Source organism: Cokeromyces recurvatus (genome assembly GCF_025118155.1).
Source record: "Cokeromyces recurvatus strain NRRL 2243 chromosome Unknown BX663scaffold_3, whole genome shotgun sequence".
NCBI classification, from domain to species: domain Eukaryota; kingdom Fungi; phylum Mucoromycota; class Mucoromycetes; order Mucorales; family Mucoraceae; genus Cokeromyces; species Cokeromyces recurvatus.
The window spans coordinates 627205-643459 of NW_026251389.1; the positions used below are offsets into that span (position 1 = coordinate 627205).

Consider the following 16255-nt stretch of genomic DNA (forward strand, 5'->3'; position numbering starts at 1 on the left):
TTACTTTCTGGATTAATGTTATATCGAAATTTAATAGCAACACAATGTCAAGCAGTTAAAAGTGGTAGAAACTTACTTTTAAAAAACTATAGACGAACACCATCTTGTACATTGAGCATAACATGGGTACCATCGTTTAGATTATTACCACTCTGTAGACATTATTCTTTACAACTTCAAAAGATGAATCATGAAATATTCAATTTACTTAAGAGTGTAGATTCTAATCAATCTGATCCCAAAACAGCTCTGGAACAAGCTTTACAACTTGTCGATCAATTAAAACAAACAGGTGAGCCTGTTAATCGAAGAACATACGAACTTATTCTTGACGCTTATGCAAAAACAAACGATACAAGTCAAATATTTGAACTTTACAATCAAATGAAGGCACAAGGACTAATCCCAAGGCTTCAATTCTTTCATCAAGCCTTAGAGGTAAAGCATAAATAAGTTTAAATGTCAATTGTTGACTATCTATTTACAATTTTTTTTTTGTACTAGTTAGCAGCTACTCTACATGATCCAATATTACAAGGAAAAATATTACATTATCTGGAATTATCGAACCATAAAAAGTCAGCAAAAACATACCATTATATGCTTTTGTGCATGCGAGAGACATTTGAATTAGAAAGAGCATTGGATACCCTTGATATGATGAAAAAAGAGCGAATAAAGCCTATACTATCAAGTTATATTAACGTTGTGGATATGGCGATACAAGTACAACAATCTCATTTAGCTTTTCAGTTATTAGAAGATATTGAGCATTTAGATTTATTCAAGGATTATGATAGATCTATATATTTACATGCATTACGCTGTGCCGCTTATAATAGCAATGTAAGTAGAACCAAAAAAAAAAAAAAAAAAAAAAAAAAAAAAAAAGAAAGAAATGTATATTAATTTTTTTTCCCCTGGTTATCGGTGATAATAGTATGATATTGTGAAAATGTACTGGAAGAAAGTTGTGATAGATTATAATCTAAAGCCAGATGAAGGCTTATGCCTATATGTGTTAAATTTAGCGGGAGAGAATAGTAATCCTGTATTAGCAACTGATGTAATTCGATATATAGGCGAAAATGGATTTAGATATCGTGAATGTCATTTTACATCATTGATTGAAGCCTTTGCATCCACTAACGACTTCAAAAGTACTTTCAAAGTCTTAACAGTTATGCGAAAAGTGGGCATTAAACCAAATAAGAGAACCGTTAAACCAATAGCTTACAAAGTGGGGCAAGATAAAAACTCGATTTGTATAGCACAAGATGCTCTTGCACATATAGCAGCAGAATCTCAAGAAGTAGATGTTGTAGCTTTCAATTTGATTATTCATGCTTTAGCTCATAATGGGGAAAATGATGATGCCTTCAATTTTTATAATCGTGCAGAAGAATTTGGAGTGACGCCTAATGATGAGACACTAGATGCAGTTTTGGATGCCTGTATTCATGCGAAAGACGCCGAATTAGGAAAGCTAGTTTACCGTAAGTTTATTTCTTCAGGTAGGACTTTAGCAACAGTATCCAATCTAAGTAAAATGGTTACCTTAATGTGTACTCAGTCCGATTATGAAGATGCATTTACGTATCTGGAAAAAATGAAGAAGTTAAGAATGATTCCTTTACAAGGATGTTATTATAAGCTCGTTAAGACTCTTGCAAATGCTAATGATCCAAGATTATCCTTAGCTATAAGTGATATGACAGCTTACGGATATCCTATTTCTAATCATTTAAATACTTTTATTGAAAGAGAAGAAAATCAGGAACAATTTCAGATAAATTAATACATGTATATTAGAGTTAGTTATGTATGTAAATGTATAAAAATAGATTATAAAAATACTATTATATATTTATATGCCTTTTTTTTTGTTTTCTTTGCAAAATATAAGATTTAAATAATAATGAAAAATATTCGTACTATTATAAGAGATGGGGAGAATAAAGTAGAATGAAAGAAGAGGGGAAAGAGATAATTAAAAATAGATGTGTATACAAAGAATAAACAGATAGATAAACTTAAGTTAAAAAGCCAACGATGATGAGTAATTTTATACGTGTAGTATATAATAGTAATAAAAAAAAAAAAAAGAAAGAAAGAAAAATAAACATCTTTAAGCTTCAACCTTTTGAGGTTTGAACAAAATCATATTAGGTACAGGACGGTAAATATACTAAATAAAATATAATAAATCAGTATTATATAAATCAAGAGGTTATTACGAACAAATATCAACTTACATCACGGTAAAGTTCATCAATCTTCATACGAACTAAACATTTACCAGGTACCTTTTCAGATTCCATAAACATAGGCCACATAATATGGTCTTTAGGTATTAATTCAGACATACGTTTACGAACCATCTCCCAGCCAATGCCGTTATAATGAAGTCCCAAAACACGAATTAAACGTTGGAATTGACAATGGAACAATGTATGATATAAAAGTTTAAATACTTCATCAATCGTATGAGCTTCAACACAGCTATCAGGTAAAACATCAATCTCACAGCCTGTTGACTTCTTAAGAGTCTCATTGTGGACCTTGATACCACCAAAATCACGAATGACAAAGCCTTTAAGTTGGCCTGTCTTTCTGTCAAATCGAGCTAATGTATTTTGACCATGAGCTTCAAAGGCTACACCATTTTCAAGACATGGGGGTAAGAAAGCTCGAAGAGCCAAATCAATATATCTAGCAAAAAAAAAAAAAAAAAAAAAGAAATGATTAAAAAAAAAAAGTTTATAATACATATATATGTATATATTTATCATATGCTGTATTAGTTACCTCTCTAAGAAATTAATTCTCTTTTGTTCAGAATCTAATTCCCAAACATGAGTAAGAAGAGTTTCATTTGTATCAGGCTTTTGAATTTTTTCAACCAAGACACCACAGGGGACAAATAAATCATCCTTATACTTTGGATCATATTCAAAGGCTTCACGAATCACGCTACTACAATGCTTGGCAACATCTGGATCTTCATGACGATAAGAAATCGTCGCCATTTCACGTTCCACAGCAAGAACATTAGGATCATAGTTTAATTTGGGTACGACATGAGAAGAAAATCCAGGACCAAAGTAGGTCGTAAAAGGTGTTACTGTACGTAAAGCAGAAGAAATTTTAATGCCTAAACAGAGCTTGACACTTCGGCCGATTAAAATATCGGGTCGAGCAACGGATCGGAGTGAAGCCAAGGCTTCAACAGGGATACTATATGGCTCAGGGAAGATATAGGCATCAGGAAATCTTTGCTCAACGTTAGGGAGTTGAAGTTCATGGATGGCAATATAAACATAGTCCGAATCATATTTGTTACGCACAGTTTGTACATCCTCATTTGCTGCTTCAATAAGTGCATCCACGAGATCCTTTGATAACTCTTCGTAATCTCCACGTAGTGTCGCGCTTTCTCGGCGAACTCCGACAAGACGAATCTTGGGGTGTTCTAAATCGTAAGAGCCAGGTGTTAAAGGTTTCATAGGAGGAAAACTTTTACGAGCTTTATGCATCTTAATTAGTAGCGAAGAAAAAAAGAAAAATTAGTAATTATTAATTTACTACATATTATCATCATCTTATGTCAAAAAGAAAAAAGTTTTTTTTTTTTATTTTTTTTTCAATTCTGTATACTTACAGGATGTGTAGCATGACCTTCTACAACTGATTGTTCCCAAGCAACGGTAGATGAGTTCAAAGTAGGTAGACTTTTTGGGTGATCATAGGTATATTCTTTATATTTATATGAGACAAAAATTACATATTTTTTTTTTTCACTTTTTTTTTTTTTTTTTTTACTTTTTACGTGCTCCCTCCCCCTCCCTCCTCCTATTTTAATTTAACAACTTACTTTGAAATAAAATGGATGAAGCTAATTCTTGACCGATTTGTTCCTTTAATTTATTATTGACACCATAAATGGTAGCAAAGCGATCCCAAAGTTGAACAGCATCATAACCATCAACAATATTAAATTCTGTCTGTTCAGAAAGGACAGTTCTCAGTATCTGTTTTGTAAGCTGACTGCTTAATTTGTTTGAAATATCGTTTGTAATACTAATGGAGTATATATGAGGTAACATATCAAGGTTATCCACTAAATCAATACGAGAGCAACGGATGCCATTCCAATTAGCAGAATATTTATTATTCAAAATAGGAATGCCACGAAGAGGAACAACAGCCAAGATAGAATCTAGAGTTACCTTAGCAGGAACTTCGTTTTCTGTTTTGACAGGATGTAGCAATAAACAAAGACCGATTAAGTTATCTTCTGTCTTTACGACTGTATTAGGAACAAAATAAACGGGAACAAGAGATTCACTTGTCAAACAAGCTACTAAACGTGATGTTGTAGCAAAGGTTGCATAAAATGTATTTTTATCAAAATCACTAGAAGGAACAGGCATAGTTGCTAGTTATATGGGATAAAAAAAAAGTCAAAAAATAAAAAAATTGTTGAGTTTTCTTAAATTTATACAGTTAAAATAAGAAAAAAAAAATTAAATCGGAATCTAAATTGATAAAAACTACGTATACTTACGGTTATCAGATCTTAATTGAGAGTGTTTGGGTAATACAATCTTTTTCCTTTTTTTTTTTTAAAAAAAAATGATGCTTTACGGATTTCCTTATTTAAGTAAATAATAAATAGAAGCATTTTACAATCAAAAAAATGGTCTTGAATATAGAGAAAAGGACCAACAACTCTAATTCTAATAATATAATAAAACAACGGAGATATTATTATAACATTATTTATGATAGCGATTAATATTACTTGTTGTGAAAAGCATGACTGTATAAGCGGAATAACAATGTATACACGTATATACAAGAAAGATGATCTTTTTCTTTAAAACTAATTGTACTCATTATCGCGCATAGTAATTAATGGATAGCTATATTCATTTTTATTAGAATGAATACTTGTATAAAATCTAATTTTTATACTAGCTAATGCGTTGTTAAAGAGGAATAATATACTCAAAATGGAAAAAGGATATACCGATTTATAAAAGATGGAGTATATAATTAGATAAGATAAAAAGACAATATTGATTCTGTACTTTAAAAAAAATATACAAATAAACAGTAAACTAAATATTTACATATTATACATAAAATGATAATACAAGTGAATAGCTTATAGATTTTACGTTAATTAGTAATATATCTTCTGCTACTGTAAACCATTTAAGAAAAGAGCTATTTAAAATAAATAATAGCTCTCACCTTTTCATTAATTGAGTAAATAAATCTTTGTTATGAGTAGTTAAATGTGTGCTTTTTTTTTTTCTTTAAAAGGCTTAAAACCAAGCCTGATATATGGAATTCAAAACTATAATTTTTTTTTAGACTAGTTAAGGCTGTTATAGAAAAAAAAAAGTATCTTGTGACTTGTTTATACTAGCGCGAAATATGCCAAATATGTAGGTTTTTTTTTTCTTTGATTTATATAAATTGATTTAACATGTCAATAGAAGAACAAGATGACATCTTTAACTTTGATTTTGACGATGATGTGTTTATAACAAAAGAAGAAAAAGAAAAATTAAATATATCCAAAGTTAATTATGAAGCTAAATTAGAAACCGATGGAGTAATAACAAAAGATGTAGTTTTTTTTTAAGATCTATAATTATTAATTTATTTTATATAGTGGTTTCATAATCATAATAAAAGCATCGATGAAATCATGTTAGAACAACATGGGGCTAATCAATTAAGAAATGCGATTGAACATGATTATTTTTATAAAAGATATGATCGAGCTTTAACAAATGCACTTGGATATATTCGAGTTGCTCAAAACAATAAAGAATGCAAAGTATCGGGAACAAAAGAAATGACTGATATTGCAATGCATTGTGCAGCAAAGCTTGAGAAGTTAGATGTGTTAAAAGAATTATTGTGGAATAAATCAGTAAGAAAAAAGAAATGATTTTTTTTTAAAAAAAAAAAAGAATTGTATACATTAATATAATAATAGCATACACAAGATACAGGGTTATTCTTATTAAGAGCCAAGTTTTATCCATTAGTAGAAGCTTATGGAGAAGCAATAGATGCATGTATCGCCTATAATAAAGAAAGAAGTTCAGATTATCGGGTTTGGTCTCTGATGGCAGATACTTTTATGAAATCAGCAGCAACTAAGCCTTTATTAAAAAAGGACGAAGAGATGCGGTATCATTTAGCTAACTTATGTATGAGACGTGCTATTCATATCATGACAAATTTTCGATGGAAAAGAAATATTGACTGTGTAAATGCAAGATTTGTAAAGGATCTCGAAGGACTTCAATCACGTTTACAACAAACTATAGATCATGACGGTGATGTTGATAAATTTATAAGCTGGATGAATGACAACCATCAACAAATAAAAAAAGAACAACAAAGGGCAAAAGGATTAGATGAATTTGCCTGGGATGATATTGTTTGGATCCATAAAGATTGGGCTTTACGCGATTTTTCTGACAAAGTAGATGAAGACTATAAACCAGTTAAAGACTTATAAAAATTTTTTTGTTTTTTTTTTATTATATGTATAATATACATACATATATTTAATATATATTTATATTTTTATATATGTACAAATTAATAATATACATAATACATATATATACAAGAGGTATGTGTATGTATACGTGTATATATATTTATATATATAGCATGCACGCCTTCTTTAATTTTCTTTTTTTTTTATTCCAAATTGGTAAAGAGATGATTTTGTAGTTCAGATATAAATTGAGATTCATTATGTTGAAACGGCTGGCTAGTAGTTGATGCTGAAGATGGACGCTGTTGATAAAAGTTTAGATAATTACTCATACTGCTACTATTATTAGTACTAAGTTCATCTAAAGGATGTTTCATTTGTTGTGAAGAAGTAACAGAGGCACTAGTAGCAACAGAGCTGCTAGGCAACGATGAATACCCATAAGGCTGTCCTTCTATTGATGAGGTTGCTCGCATAGCGTAAGGAAGACCCATTGTCTGCAACAAATCGTTACTATTTTGATTATTTCTACTATTATTACTGTTGCTCTTACTATGTTCGGTTACATTATGAGTTGTTGAAGGAGAAGATGAATTGGTATTATTGTTATTACTTAAAGGATGAACTGGGTTTAATAGTTGTCCTAAATTAGGCGTAGCAAAACGTTCGCTTTGCTGCTGTTGTTGTTGTCGTTGTTGTTGTTGCCGAGAATTGGCAGAAAAAGGGGAATTATCAATGGGTAAAATAGGATCCATAGAACGATGAGGTGAAGTAGGATTAGTAGTAGTATTAGTGTCTGTTGTTGTATTAGTATTGTTATGTTCATAATTAAGTGAATCAAAAGGAGGTAAATTATTAATAGATGAAGTAGAGTAATGGCGTTGATGTTGAGAATAACGAGAAGGTGAGGTCATAGGTGTGTTTGGAGAAGGCACCAGATTAAGGGGTGAAGTCTGCACAGTTGGATGTAAACCGTTTGTTAGACTTAAATGACGAGATTGATTAAAATCATATCCATTATTATTGTTATTATTTCCATACATAATTGAATTCTGTTGAAATTGATTTGAAGAAGATGAGGCAATAGAGAAAGAAGCTCTATGTTGTTGCTGTTGTTGTTGTTGCTGTTGTGGAGGTAAATAAGGGTGATATGCTAAAAGTGAAGAAGATTGATCTTGACCACGAATAGATCCGATAGACATACGGTGAGGAGGACGTAGCATACGATGAGTGTAACTTGAAGCGGTAGAGGAGGATCCTTCGGTGGTTATTGTCTGTCCTGAAGAATCAAAAGTAGGCTCTACAAAAGGAGGTATTCTAAAATTTTCTTTTGCTAATAGCTCAGGAGATATTTCAAGACTAGCTAATTCAGGTACAGAGGACGGAGCCCTCAGTTTTTCCTGAAGTACATCATTTGGGTCATAATAAGAGATTAAATGCTGAGCAACACCATTCAATACAATAGACATTGTTTTTTTGATTAAACCATTCTCTTTAAATCGATATGAATCTGAAAGACTACCAATCAATTGACGTTCTCTATCTCGATTAATAGAACCATCAATACTAAAGCTTCTTCGTATTGTTGTATTATTTAATGGATTTCCAAAACTCATATCAGTATTGCTACTATGATTATAAGCCGATAATCTTTTTTTATTTTCTCCTGCACCTTTTTTATTATCAAGCTCTCGGTAAATTAGAAAATTACCTAGAATACGTGATGGGCTCCAAACGCGTCCATCCGTCCAACGCTTAATACCTAAATTTATCCAATATATAAGTCTATATTATTTTATGTATCATTTTTTTTTAAAAAAATGAAAAGAAAGGGGGGGGCTTTAACCTACCTGATTCTTTCTCGTCAAAAACAAAAACTGAGCCAGACCGAATCATTTTACGGTCTCTTTCTTGTAAACGTTTAGTAATTTTTGGTAATAAACCTCTACGACATCCTTCAAAGATAAGCAAGACATCTTGGGTTGTTTCAATATAACCATGAAAAGTTTCTGTGACTAACATAATAGATAATTACAATATATAAACAAGGTGTACTGTATTAAAAGATTAAAATTGAATGAAATGTTAGAATTGTAAATGCAATGTCAATAAAACTAAAAATAAAATAAATATTAAACCCATAAAAAAAAGGAGGAAAAAAACCCAATTTTTGTTGTTTTTTTTTGTGCTTTGCCAAAAAAAAAAAGAAAAAAAAAAGCGGGGACCATGTCACACTTTTTCTTCATAGACTGCGGAACATATATTTACCCTGTCTATTATTACTACTGTTATGCATGTTTATTTACCACACAAATATTATTGTATCTTAGTTTACTTAAAGAAATGATGACTATAGCATGTCGACATTATTTATTATAAAATTCCCTTTTTTAGGTTTTTCATTGAGACAAAAAAGTTAAACACCCACAAAAAAAAATAAGTTGACATTTTTTATGATTAGTAGTTCATTTTTCTTCCTTCCTTTACTTATGCATTTTGTGTTTGTAAAGCATTTCTTTTCTTGTTCCTGATCCTTTTATTAATCCTCTTCTTTTTGTTATTATTATTATTAGCTAATAAATAAAAAAAGAAGAAAAAAGTCCCCCAAGACTAAATATAAAAGCTATCGTGAATAACCTGGGGAAACGAAGAAGAATACAGAAGATTTATGCTAGATTTGTCCTGCAAGTGTTTCGCTGATAATATGAGTGGCAAATAGATTTCCAAATTTGTATCGAATTTTCCTTTAGAAAAAGATAAATTTAATCGAATTCAATTTTAAGTTCCGAATGAAAAGGAAGTAGCTGAAGTTACATTTTCAGCAAGTCTTTTACTTTGAAATTAGATCATTCCAATTTTTTTTAAACATGGACCAGGTTATTTATAAAGACAACTAATGAAACAAAATTAACCAATATATTTATGTACGAAATAAAACAAGATAAAGTAAGTCGCTTAACTTGGCGCGTTACTGATTGTAACTAGTGCCCTGATGACGTGTTGAAACAAATGGAATAAAGCAGGAATGATATGTGAATAATAATAATAATAATAATAAAAATAGGATGTAGTAGTGGAAGCAGTATTAGTAGTATTAGTAAAAAAAAAAACTTAGTTTACAAGAACATTGACATTTAGGAGGAGCATTATTTTTTTTATATAGTGTCAAACAATTTAGAATTAGGTTACATTGCTGAGTGGAAAATAAAGCATTGAAAGCTTGTTAAAAGATCTGCAACATGTCTAAACAAAGAATATGAAACATATCTGAAGAGAAATCTTCATAGCGAAAGCCCTATTATTATAGCGTTAAATAAAATAAAAATAAATTCTACCACGAATTTTATTGGATAATGTCTATTCAAGACGAGTTTGTGCAGTCTTGTGTGGTTTTTTTTTTTTTTTTTTTTTTTTTTTTTTTTTTTTTTTTTTTTTTTTTTTTTATACATATATATATTTATATTGTTTATTCAGTTGAGAATAGATAGTAATGATGTCTATAAATGATTGAAAGATATCTGGACTATATTAATAACTAAATGCCTTTTTTATATATTATATTAATAATAAACCTACTTTCTGCAAATGTATAAAACGTAACACTCTCGGTCAAAAGAAATAAGAAAAAATATAATATTGCTGCAGCACTGAAATGTAAAGCAAAGTTGATTATTATATCCTCTTATACAGCTGAAGAAAATAGGTTGGGCCAGCAAAAAAAAAAAAAAAGGGACAACCAATGTAAAAAAACAGGACCATCAAAGTTTTCTTGGAAGGTACACTACTTTGTTTTTTATGCTTTTTTTGTTCAGCGTTTATCGCTGCAGGTCTTCCCAAATCCATGTAAGATTGGACTAGATAATTTTTCGCTGACTTCAAAAGAAGATATTTCTTCCCATTATCATTTACCAAATCGTGCCTTTGGTAGAGCTTTTTAGCAGTTTTCTTTTAATTTATACTTTTGACTATAAAAGTTTTCATCACGTATTCAATTACTGGAAAAATAATGCTTGAGAATAAACAAGGAGATATTGTTGACGAAAATGGGAATGATGCAATAAATGTTAAGGACCTGTTCGTTATTAGCCAATAATCTATCGCCTTGTCCTCCTTCTATCGTTGATCGCATCCTTCTCCCTATTGCTTTTGATTGCCCCTTCTTGTTGCTATTATTTCAACACAAATAAATAGCTCGATGCTTTCTTTCTTTAATAAAAAAAGTAATTTAGTTTTGGTTTAATAATCTTAGCTTCACATCCCTAGACTTGCCTATTTACTTTCTTTTGATCTTTCGAGATTGTGCTTTATTTTGATTTTATATTTTATACAGCCTTTGTAAACCTTGGATAAGAACAAAATCCTACTCTTTTAAAGATCAAGGAGCACTATCCATTTAAGTATCAATTAAGAACAATATCCTACTCACTCGTAAATAAGGAACATTGTATCCTACTTTGAAGTATTTTAAGACAAGGAACGATATCAAATAAGTGATAATTGAGGAACAATATCTATCAATATTGATCAAGGGCACTATCCCAATTATCTATTTTTCTTTCTACTATAAATCCATTTTACTCTAAATTTCATCTACCCAAAGGCCATATCCTTACAACATGTAAAATACATAACTGTTATTGAAAAAAATAAGACTTTTTAATTGAAGAAAAGAGAAAATTTTTGCATGGGAATATGTTATTTGATTATGACTTGAAGAAAAAGAAAAGAGCGAGAGAAATTCATTGCTAGCTGGTTAGTCTTGAAACTGCAATTTCTGGTTTATAACGGCTTCTTTCCAACGCAATATTTGAGGTATCTGGCTAGTAAAGTTGACAAGTAGTCTTGGTGTTGTTGAGCAGCAGAACGACATACGGATTTTTCTAAAATAGCTTTCTTCAAAGGCAAACAATTCCTCGAAATAGATATTGTCATCTAAAAAAGCTCAAGTATATATAAGTAGGTATTAGTGTTGTATTGACTAGTAGTTGTTGTTTTTATTCAAACACCGTAAAAGCGGGCACAGAACATGGTCTTGGAGATATTGTCAGGCAAATCAGCAATAATGCTGATCATATTAGAGTATAGCTTGTTTATATCATATGCCTCTTTGTTTATGGTGGCATTAACCTTTGATCCTCCAGGAAACTCAACAAGAACTGGCGATGTTTTTTTATCATTTATTTTAAGGATGATACCATCCCACTTACTTCTGCCAGTCTTGCAATACTTGTTCTCAATCTAATCTAAAGCAACTGAATCATTGTTTGATATAAATAGCTGGTTTATGACGTAGATGATAGTATAGATACTGACAGTGCGCTCTCCAGTCACCTGCTTCAACGGGTTGTTTGGGCTATCGATTAAATCAAAGCTATAATGACAATAATAGTTAAAGTTTTTTATACATTTTTTTAGTCGAAAAAAAAAAGACTGTGCTTACAAATGACAAACTGTGATTTCGATAAAGCCAGTATCATGATTCAATACAAGATTAAATGACAGTTTGAAGCCAGCTTGGTAAAGTGCTACTCTAATATATACTGTAGCCAACTTTGATATTGGGATAGTATCAAGTAGCTCTTGAGCATACTGAGTTATCTCAATAGTTGGCAAAGTGGAGCGTCGAACAATTTCGTCGTACTTTTCTTGGTCAAAGTGTTCTTCAAGCATTGTTAGGGCTATAGGAGAGTTAAGATCGACGATCCCCCAAGCAGCCAACTCTTTGCATAATTCTATTAGTTTGAAGTTTCATAAAATGAGTTTCAATTTTGGACGCTTACCTGTCAGAAGACAAATCTGCTGAAGATCGTAAGATTTCATTAAGTAGTTGCCTTGAATCACCAAGCTGTATAGAATTATTAACCAGGTCAAAGATATTGTCGCTATTGCTGCTGCTATTGCTAGTGGTTGTTATAGAACAAACTCCGGATATAAGCATAAGTAATATTATAATAGATGAATTAAATAAGAAAGGATAAACTATAAGCCTGAATATGAAATAAAACTCTGTATATAACATCTTGTGTTATGTATATAATGATGTATTACATAATATCTGATAATATACGAATCAGAGTCATAAAGGACCGAATGATATTATAGTTGGTAGTTGTACACTTTATGCATACAATATTATTTGATTTCAGTTTATAAGACATTCTTGTGATGAGAAAAATAATATTATAATAAATACTAACTTTACGAAATAATGATAAACAAAGCATAATGTAAGAAGTTATTAATGATAAAGATATATGAATTATAGATTATATCTATTAGTTATATATACGCATTATTATTATAATATTGTCTAAAATACTAATTTATAAATATAATCATATACTATCTATGATAACTTTATTCTAATTGAATACACTATATAATATAATGAAATTCATTTAAGTAGTACATTGAGGAATGAATATAATATAAAGAAGCTGGTTAGAATATAAATCTATATATCAAAAGTGTCTTTTCTATATCATTCACAAGTATGAACAAACGAGATTTCATTATTTTGTTTCAAGGAAAATAACCGGCTAGATCAAGCACCAATAATTTAATATTTATTAGAGTTAACTGAGATTAATTCTCAGTCAGGGCAAAGACTAAAGCTCAAACACAATAGCTTTAATCATTCTATGGGAAAGTATTCTTCTTTCAAGATATCTTCATTCTGTTCCTGTCGTGAAGTAACCCGTTCTCCACGAGATATAAAATAAGGATCCATTTTGCACTCCTTTTTTTAGAGATACAATTAAATTTATTCTTATTCAATTTCTTCATTTTATAAAGTTTTCACAGATTTATTCTGTCTTATTCTTTTGTTATCTTTATCTTATCAACACCATCCAAAAGAATGTTTAATGTTAATGTGAAATGCGGCTTCATCAACAAAAACACAATTACTCATGAAGTCCATATGTCATGAGCTGATTTATAATGTCATGTTTCTTGCTTAAACATGCAGATCATAAATTTATTTAAGAAATTCTATCTAAAATCTCCTGAATCTCTCTTGATCCGCTCCATCTAATAATATTAAAATCACTAACACTTCATTGTCAACAACATACCTTATTCGGTCGTAACTAACACTTTTCTGATTCACATCTTATCCTCAGACCTCTTTAACAATTCTTATAAATACCCCCATCAATTTAAATTCATAAATAAAATGATTGACTTTAGAACTACTGTTCGGTCTCGTTGACTCTTTTTGTCTTAATATTATTTTTTATTTTCTAATATTTTTTATTTCATATTTTAAAAGAAATATTACGCCATATCTGTCTCTTGTTACTTTAAGACCCATTGATATCTCTCTTCAATTTTCGTCGGACTGTTTCCTTCTACTGAATAAAAGTAAACCCTCTTTAGCGTAATATTGTACTTTTGGGTCTCAAAGATGTGCAAAGCAGTTTTCAAAATTTTGAGATCAATAAACTGGGTTGTCAAGTTCTCCATCATCTCATCCAAAACTATGTCAGGCTTTTTGTCGATAAGCTCTGTCAAAAAATCTTTATGCTAATCATTCAACGGAGAAGGTCTTCCAACTGGTTTTTCACTTCCACTTTGTCCACCAAGAACCTCAGTGCCTTCGTTAGCCTCCTCTTTTTTAAGCCAATTTCGAGCAGTACTAGGTGGAATTTTCATCTACACCGCAGCACTGCGAACGCTACGACCTTTTTAATAGATCAAGAAAAAAAGTGCTTCCTTATCCTCACTCTTGTACGATCTATAGGTCCCACTTTTGGCTTCCTGTTCCGTTTTAGGTGTCTCAGAAACATCCTGCTTGCGGGCTATGATAGCCTTGGGAGCCTTTTCAGGAGGCTTCAAGTCTAGGTATAGTCCGTATTCCGTGATTTCATTCAGGGGAAAGGTCTCATTGTCAACTTCCATATCAAGAACAGCAACTTCATTTACACTGTCATCATACAACTTTCCGCTACCGTCTTCATGCAAAAATTCGTCCATTTTAATAAGGCTGGTTTATAAAAAATAAAGGAAAGAGGGAAAACTTATTTTGTGCCATTTTTTAGTCCTGACTTTGATACAATTTTTTTCAACTTTTGCGCCAATAATTTCGGAAAATAGTGTATTTTTCCCAATGTTGTAAAAAAAAAAAATGAGTCAGCTCCCTTTTACCCCTAACTAAATTAGTATAAAAAATGGCCTTTTTTTATGTCGTTCAGCTGGTGAACAAAGTGTACTTTTTTTTGTTGTTGATGTATCTCAATAATATTTATTCAATTTCAGTCTATTTTTTTAAAACCCGTAACACCAAAGTAAGTGACGTCTGCGGCGTTTACGCATGAAAGTTGCACTTTAACCATCACATTTTTTTTTTAAGGGGGAATGAATATTGATGACGAAGACACCAACGAATTAATATTTTTCTGTCTGTTTAAAGAACACATTTTTTATCTTTTCATCTGCTTCCATAAAAGCCTGTTAACTTGATCAAAGAGATCAAAGAAAAAATAAATTGGTGTAGATGCGCTCTATACATTTACATCTTTGCATTATTGAAGTTTACTTACAACTGTTTCAGACGACAGTCTTGGCTTTGGCTTGTAGGGATGCGGCATGCATCATACAAAAATAAGGTGATTCTTATTTTTGTCACTTATAGGCGACAGTGCTCTGGACCAGGACAAGTTGGGTATTTTATTTCCTACGACTCTCATGACATGAGCAGTGAGTAAACTTCAAATAAAGCTCCTGGCTATTCCCATTGAATGCGCTGCGTCTAACACTGATGTAACCCGACTGCATTTCTCTTACTTCCAATCTCTTTCGTTCTTGTTCTTGTACATACCTGACAATTCTTTCAGCATCTTTCTGACGAACACACAGTGATGAATTCGTATACAGAACCATTTTGCGTCAAACGACATTTATTTGAATATTTTACGAGGTGCAGGCAAAACATCTACAAACCACCCCGTAAAGCACCAGGCGTCGAGCACTTACGCATTGAGACTTTAAAACCTCTTCAATCAATATTATCACCCTTGCTATATCATTTATTCTGCTTATGCTGGCAATGGTCCTTTGTCCCTGCAAATTAGCGTCTAGCACAAGTCGTCCCAATTTACAAAAAAGGCTCCCCTCATGACCCAACTAATTATCGACCGATTAGTTTAGCATCTGTTTTCCGTAAGATCTTTGAGCACTGTTTAAAACATCTGCTACAAGATGAAGCTCCCCTCCTAGATATTGCCCAAGGAGGATTCCGTGAATGCTGAAGTTCTCTGTGTTATAGGACAAGCTCTGAATATAAGCATAAGTAATATTATAATAGATGAATTAAATAATATAGGATAAACTATAAGTCTGAACACATAATAAAAGACATCATATTATACTGTATATAACATCCTATAAATAAAATAAAACTTATTAGCATCCGATCATCTAAATATGTCAAATATATAAGACATCGTATCATTTCTAACTATTTATTTTTATAACCTTGATAAAGGATTCAGGTCGTCTTTGATCCAGTAAAATAAAAATATAAAAGATGCCAGGAACATACAATCAGATCATTATAATACCCAATAGATAATCCATAGATCAGTCCTTTGAATCAACACAATGTATATCTGAGTACTAACACTGCTTCGTGACTCATGTTCTTTGACAGCTATTTTTATTTCTTTGATTCAGGATTCATTAGTATAAATACAAGCAGTTGTGTAGACGCGAAATAATTCT

General features: G+C 31.1%; 6 protein-coding genes across 6 annotated transcripts; 2 read left to right on the forward strand and 4 right to left on the reverse strand.

Annotated features, from left to right (window-relative positions):
* Nucleotides 1-183: 183 nt before the first annotated feature.
* On the forward strand, nt 184-1798 carry BX663DRAFT_427445 (uncharacterized protein; the record flags this gene model as incomplete). The annotated part of the gene is made up of 3 exons (XM_051522621.1): nt 184-438; nt 505-846; nt 941-1798. 3 exons carry the CDS (start codon nt 184-186, stop codon nt 1796-1798), a joined length of 1455 nt encoding a protein of 484 aa, XP_051386491.1.
* A 275-nt stretch (nt 1799-2073) lies between these two features.
* Nucleotides 2074-4523, reverse strand: BX663DRAFT_496727 (IucC family-domain-containing protein). Its single transcript, XM_051525808.1, has 5 exons — nt 3875-4523; nt 3662-3756; nt 2809-3536; nt 2256-2712; nt 2074-2188 (listed from the first exon to the last, which is right to left on the reverse strand). Exons 1-5 carry the CDS (start codon nt 4431-4433, stop codon nt 2129-2131), a joined length of 1899 nt encoding a protein of 632 aa, XP_051386492.1. The 5' UTR covers nt 4434-4523; the 3' UTR covers nt 2074-2128.
* Nucleotides 4524-5497: 974 nt separating this feature from the next.
* Nucleotides 5498-6547, forward strand: BX663DRAFT_548683 (uncharacterized protein; the record flags this gene model as incomplete). The annotated part of the gene is made up of 3 exons (XM_051531095.1): nt 5498-5626; nt 5687-5950; nt 6017-6547. The coding sequence occupies 3 exons, from the start codon at nt 5498-5500 to the stop codon at nt 6545-6547; spliced, it is 924 nt and encodes a 307-aa protein (XP_051386493.1).
* Nucleotides 6548-6643: 96 nt separating this feature from the next.
* Nucleotides 6644-8705, reverse strand: BX663DRAFT_195635 (Gti1/Pac2 family-domain-containing protein). Its single transcript, XM_051521722.1, has 2 exons — nt 8383-8705; nt 6644-8294 (listed from the first exon to the last, which is right to left on the reverse strand). Exons 1-2 carry the CDS (start codon nt 8552-8554, stop codon nt 6736-6738), a joined length of 1731 nt encoding a protein of 576 aa, XP_051386494.1. The 5' UTR covers nt 8555-8705; the 3' UTR covers nt 6644-6735.
* Nucleotides 8706-11285: 2580 nt separating this feature from the next.
* Nucleotides 11286-11695, reverse strand: BX663DRAFT_427493 (uncharacterized protein; the record flags this gene model as incomplete). The annotated part of the gene is made up of 2 exons (XM_051522626.1): nt 11286-11464; nt 11539-11695. Coding segments are annotated over 2 exons (336 nt in total), but the record flags the coding sequence as incomplete, so codon positions are not given.
* Nucleotides 11696-11968: 273 nt separating this feature from the next.
* On the reverse strand, nt 11969-12202 carry BX663DRAFT_427999 (uncharacterized protein; the record flags this gene model as incomplete). The annotated part of the gene is made up of 1 exon (XM_051522653.1): nt 11969-12202. One exon carries the CDS (start codon nt 12200-12202, stop codon nt 11969-11971), a length of 234 nt encoding a protein of 77 aa, XP_051386496.1.
* Nucleotides 12203-16255: the final 4053 nt, after the last annotated feature.